The 6,629-nt window shown below is 45.0% G+C and overlaps 1 protein-coding gene across 1 annotated transcript; it reads left to right on the plus strand.

Annotated features, from left to right (window-relative positions):
- Positions 1-2,382: 2,382 nt before the first annotated feature.
- Positions 2,383-4,833, plus strand: LOC126540170 (uncharacterized). Its single transcript, XM_050186958.2, has one exon. It carries the CDS (start codon positions 2,383-2,385, stop codon positions 3,556-3,558), a length of 1,176 nt encoding a protein of 391 aa, XP_050042915.2. The 3' UTR covers positions 3,559-4,833.
- The last annotated feature ends 1,796 nt before the right edge of the window (positions 4,834-6,629 follow it).

A 6,629-nucleotide genomic window follows, 5' to 3' on the forward strand; every position in this document is an offset into this window, starting at 1 on the left:
TAGTGCTCAGCGAACTCCCTCTCCTGGTGATAATGTGCCGCGCCGGTTTTATCAGCGTAGTCAGGAGAGTGCCACAAAGAAGCCCAAAGGGAGCAAGACGACAGATTTACCTGTGGCCAAGGGCGATGAAACACAAAAGCTTTAGGTGAGCAAAATGGCTGCCGCCTTCACCCTCCCCTTATGTGTAGCGACACTCAACGTACGTGGGCTGAGGAATATAAGGCGTCAGCAGCAGTTACTACACGTGCTTAGGCAGCATGAAGTTGATGTTGGTGCAGTGCAAGAGACAAAGATATCGTCTGCTGGTGATGTCAACCTTGCGCTGCAGACTTTTCAACCTCATTACGAGGTGTGTATTAGCCAAGCATGGGGTGCTTCCGCTGGATGCTTTTTGTTAGTCAGAAAGCAGTTAATTCATTCTTCATTGTCGCTGCGTGTTGATGGGGAAGGCCGCCTTATATGCTGTGACCTCTCTTTTCATGGCCGTAATTGGCGGTTTATTTGCGTTTATGCTCCCTCAAAAGTTAATGACAGGAGGGCTTTCTTCCTCTCACTTGCTCCGCTCCTAGATACTGACAGAGATTTGGTACTGTTGGGAGACTTCAACTGTGTTTGTGATTCCAGAGATCACTCATACCTAACTAATCGTTATGATGCAAGTGCTACTTTCCTGCATCAGTTAACCGAAGATCACAATCTAATAGACGTGGGCGCCTACACACCATCTTCGGTGCGGTTGACGCACTTTCAAGGCGTCTCCCATGCTCGACTTGATCGTGTGTATGTTTCGACGAATCTCTGGTCTAACATTCACAACTACGCCGTGAAGCCTGTATTTTTCACAGACCACTGTTTAGTAGCTGTTTCATGGGGTCCCCGAAAATTTCGCAGGTTTGCTCCAAACTGGGAACTGTGGAAACTTAATACACAACTTTTGCGAGAGGAAAGTTTTGTGAACAAAGCGAAAGAATTATGGCTAGAAATACCACAATGTCAACAGCTTCCTTTGTTTGCTCAATGGGAAATGTTCAAAAATAGTGTAAAAAATGAGGCGATTGCCATTTCATGTGAGCTGTCTCAAAGAAAAAAAGCTGAAAAGCATTACCTTCATGATCTACTTCACAAGCTGCACGCTTTCGAAAGCCAGGAACCAGGGTTGTATAGCGATGAAATAAACACAGTTCGCGCACAAATACAGAAATATGAGACGGAAGTGTACAAAGGAGCAATGGTGCGTTCACGCACAACTCGCTTCACAGAAGAACAGCCCACAAAAAGGGCTCTCGGTGATGAGAAGCGATACGCGCTTTCCAAGGAAATATTAGAAATTGAGTCTAGTGGGTCTATATACACAGACACGTCCCAAATAATAAGCCTATTTGAAGCTCACTATAAATATCTTTTCGCTGCAGTTAAGCCTCAGAATGGATACGAAGAAAACGCTGATCAGTTTATTTCGCGTATGCCACACTTAAAGAAGATGATCGACTCAGCGTTGATGGGCCAATAACTCGAGAAGAAATTAATTTTGCCGTTGAAACGCTGCAGAAGAACAAGACGCCTGTTCCTGATGGCCTTAGTGCTGCATTTTATATAAAATTTCAGGAATCCCTGTGTCCTTTTCTGGAGCAGCTTTTCGAGCAAACCTATCAATATGGTGAGCTTCCTCCATCTTTCTGTCAGGGCCACACAACCTTAATACCAAAAAGCACTGATGATGAAACAATAAAGAGAGTAAACGGATATAGGCCGATATCGTTATGTAACGTGGATTACAAAATATTTGCAAAAATACTGACAAATAGATTGCAGACAGTCATTACTAAATTAGTAGGTGATGATCAAACATGCGGAATTCGAGGCCGCTCTATACAGACAAATGTTCATATCGCACGTTCAGTCCTTGAGTGCATAGAGGGTACTACAGATCAAGTAGCTCTACTCCAGATTGACCTCGCCAAAGCCTTTGATAAGGTTCAACACGAATTTTTGTTCCAACTACTGCGACATCTTAAGTTAGGGGATGTATTATACAATGGTATAACACTTTGTTATAAACATTGCACCACAAAGTTAATTGTGAACCGTACACTCTCAGATATAATACAAGTACAGTCATCCGTTCGTCAAGGTTGTCCGCTCTCGCCTTTACTCTTCGCCATATACTTAGAACCGCTTTGCTTAAGCGTGCTTTGCGACTCGAGCATTAAAGGATACATGTATGCCGATGAGGAAATTAAAGTGCTAGCTTATGCAGATGACATTGCCTTCTTTTGCGTCGATAAGCCAAGCATTACGAAGGCAATAAACGCTACCCTGCGTTTCTGTGAGACTGCAGGAGCTACTGTAAATTTTGACAAAAGTAGAGGCTTTTGGCTAGGCATGTGGGCGCTCACTCCCTCTGTATTCGCGAATATTCATTGGAATCAGTCTCCGTTGCGATATCTTGGAGTACCTCTCGATAACTTCCGTAATAGTGGACCTCATTGGACGTCCACGATTACCACTATCCGTCGAAAGGTGACAACCTGGCAAGGACGTGATCTCTCCATTTTTGCGAGAGCTAAGGCATGCAATACATTTCTCGCTTCTAAGCTTCTTTATGTTCGGCAGGTCTTGCACTGCTCACGTGTCCATGTCCAGGCATTTCATAGAGTATTTGCATGTTTTATTTGTCATTCATCATGGGAAGCCATGAGAAGGGACAACCTTTTTCTCCCGCTTGAAAAGGGAGGCCTGGGTCTTGTGCATTTGTTTGTGCGACAATTGGTCATGCGCTTATTTTACCTTAAAAATGTCCGTCATCCATTCTTTCTCGCAGTTAATCGAGCACGTCTTGCGTCACACCTCCCTTTTCTTTTTGTCACGACAAACTTTGCTCAGGAACTACCGTTATGGGGCTTCTTAAAGGAACTTGTCGACACTATTTCATTCTTAAAAGCCAGATTCAACCTTGAATATTTGTTTACCGTTAATCGCACGTACCTAAATGTAGCACTTATAGATAAACTTTTCCCTGAACTTCTGTACCGAAAGCCGTATCTGTCTCTATTTGGTCAAGATGTTCTTTGCCGTGTCCGTAGAATGTGCATAGCGCCAGCAGCGAAAACGTTTTTCTTTAAGCTGCACACCTCCACACTGCCAGTTAAAACGTGGCTTCAGGAAAAAGGACTGTATGTAGCTTGGAATACAAATTGTAGGCTTTGCAATCAACCCGAGACAATAGAACATTGCTTTATACTTTGTCGTGACGCATTTCTTTTTTGGGACATTTTACAAAGAACTATCAAAAAAACCATTCCTCTCACATGTTACGGTATCCGGTTCCTTCCGTTCAAAAAGACAGCCAGTAATACACCATATGATTTGTTTATGTTATTAGGACTTTATTCATTATGGAGAAGTCGAATGATCGACAGACATGCCGAGCCACCTCGCTCGACAAGGTCTATCTTCCGAGAAGAGACTGCTCAAGTCCGTAGTGTGGTGGCTACATATGATCCCGTCCCTGAATGGATTTCACGTCTGGACGCTTGTGTTTGTTTGCCAGAATTTTGAACTGTCATTGGACTGTATACTATCTGTGAATTTGTTTCTCTTGTATGTTCATATGTAATGTAACTGCATTGGTTTGACAACACCGATAATTCCATGCAATAAAGAAAAAAAAAAGTTAGGAGTGGTGCAGTGATAAGATGCCGGTTTCGGAATCGTGAGGTCGTAAGTTTGAATCCTCGGCGGGGACGTTTTTTTTTTTAAATTTTTTTTTTAACTTTTATATATTTCTTTTCTGTGCTAACAAATTTACATAACCTTAAGGAGGTCTCTGTCAATTTTTAATTAAATATTGATCAAGAGCTACAGAACTCTCTACTACAGGACGTCACACTACAGACAACAGAACTACAGGCAACAGTACTACAGACAACACAACTACAGAAACAACGTCCCAAAATACGAGAGACTGAAATTTCCTGTTGTGTTTTTCAACTGGGCAGTTAACAGTAAATATAGAAATTAACACTACACAAAACACACTTAACGGTGATCAAGTAATCAGAGTTCAAAAGAAAACAAATGATGGCATATACGCATGGCCGCGCAGCAGCAGCAAGTCCATTGAGCGTGGAGTCGACGGCAGAGCTTTCCGAAGAACGCTGGCAAGCCGATCTCGTTGCGGTGGATGTCATTTCTGGGCTGGGTTTCCCGAGAGTCTAGGTCTGACGTCGTCCCTCGAGCAGGTTGAGCTAACTTTACCGTGAGCTTCGTTGCAGACGTTGGTTTGTCGTCTCTTACGCCAACTGGTAACTCGCAGTTCAGACGCGGCTAAGCGGGCCAGTCGATACTGAACGGTACTAGCACTTTGACGCTTCTCAGCAGATTGTAGGCTCAGCATCTAGACTGCCTAGCCTGGTCTAAAACCTGCGTTTAAATAACTTCTGTTTTCCCTAGTTCCCTGTGTTGCGGAACGGCAGATATTGGTGACGATCCAATCAAGTTCACCCAGTTGTATCCCGGCTCCTCCCAAGGTCTTGGCCGCGTCCCTTTTAATTTGGGGCGAGGGAACGGGTGATTCCCCCCTGCTTTTAGAGGACACGCACTTGTATTGCACCACACACGCACACCCTTGAGTCCGTGGCGGGCGTCTATTGTTCGTTCACAAGCACGGGCGAAACGTCGGCAGCCAGCCATACGGCGCTGTCGGCACACATACACTGTCAGCACTTCGTAGACAATGAATTGCACAGACACACCGCATATTTCGGAGTATTCACACCCGTGCTTTCTTAGCAAGCTTCTCAATGCACGCGCGGGGCAGAGATACAGAGGGATTCCTACAAAAAGCCGTCGGGGCGTGACGGTCGCGCCGACAACAAAAAGACAACAATCTCTAAACCTGCATTCGACTTGTTGGCAATGGCAAGATGGCAATAAACATCTTGCTCGTCGGTTCCTATTTCTGCGACCTTTTGGCACCCGTTGATCGGTGCTTCGCGGAATCTTATATTGCCGCGCCGTGACACTGTCTCCTACAGATATACTGAGCCATTAGTAGCCGTTGCTGCTTGGCCGCACAACTCATCTCTCTCCTTGCACTTTCATTCTAGGGTAATGAAATTAGGTTACAGGGGGCTGGTAAGATGAAGGAGAGGATTGTGATGTGACGTTCACAGATTGACGCTGAGTTGAAGTTACACAATCCGGAGCTGCGTGGTGAAACACACTCATGCAGCGTGTGACGATAGCCAATACAAGCGTTAAATTACCTCGTTAAGCATCGTGGCCTCCAAACTTGAAAAGTACAGCAAGAGGCCAGGATGAAAGAAGCAGGTTTCTTGAGATTTGAGCAATTCTATCCACACTGTAATTCTCTTGATGAATTGTGTAGACACGCTTATCATTTGCATTTACATTGTACCCGCTTTTCCAGCGAAGCTGGGCTTGGCTCCAGCGCGGCACGCGACTGCACCGCGTGTAGGAAAGCCGTAGATGGTTCTGCCAATTTAAAAACGCTCCTGCGCTTGTGAGTTATCGTCGTTTTTTGTTGTAAGTTTATTCCTTTGTTATTGTTATTCGTTTTTGGAAGGTTCCTGTCGGCACCTATCATATTACCGTTCAAGACTCGTAGGATTTATTCGCCGAAGAACTTTGGTTCAGAAGGAATTTCGTTCCTTAGGCAGCACTTTCACGACGCTTAAACTCTGCCCGTTGTTTCAGACCCTTACTGTGTATTGTTGTTATTCTTTTCTATTTCTCTTTTCCTTTTTTTTCCACTTTTCGTCGTTATCGACCCAAGAGCTACAAATTATAAGGCAGCCTATTTTAATGAGGCTTGTAACTTTTGTTTGCAGTCTAATAAACAACCTGCAAGCTCGTTTAGCGCGTTTAAGTACTTCTAAAATTCTTCACGCATTGCTACTCAACCAGTGGAATGAACGATCCATCAAACGCGATGTGAAAGAAAGGAGAAAAAACAGAAAGGGAGCACTCAGTCTTCTACGTAGAAGATATTAAACACGCTGCCACTTCGGCGCCAAGTCCTCTTTTGCTGGATATACTGCGCATAGGATTGTTTGTCTGGGCTTTTTTTTTTACCTTACGTTTTCCGCTCTGACCTTGTGATCGAGAAATAAATGCGTAGAAAAATGCGGAAAAAGAGAGTCAGTGTACCGCATGGCGCACACCGAGTTAGAGTAGGAAGCCTCGATCTGTGGGTTGGTCGGCCGGTCGTCGAGGCGGCCGAAGTGCCGGAAACGTTTATGGATTGCCCGCGGGCAGTGGCGAAATTGTTGAGAGGACCCACCGACCGCTCTGCGCCTTCCTTGTAGAGAATTCAGCACGTTCAGCCTCCTGGGCAGGAAGGCTGACTCGGGGAAAGATCGAAACCCCGATAGGCGCTGCTCAATTCTGAGAACGTTGTGCATGCTGCGTCTGCTTGGCATCAAGAAGCTTCACTGTCGATCGAGACTACAGTGCATCGGTATACTCTTTTACAATGCCCAGGGCACGCACTTCAAGTAAGGTAGGGCGCTATAACGTAAAACTATTCCAAACTTTTCTATTCCCTTTCTGCGATCGGCCCTCCACGATCGGTCAAAAACTTTTCGGACCACCCCCACTTCACCTGT

This window comes from Dermacentor andersoni, chromosome 2 (assembly GCF_023375885.2).
Source record: "Dermacentor andersoni chromosome 2, qqDerAnde1_hic_scaffold, whole genome shotgun sequence".
NCBI lineage: Eukaryota > Metazoa > Arthropoda > Arachnida > Ixodida > Ixodidae > Dermacentor > Dermacentor andersoni.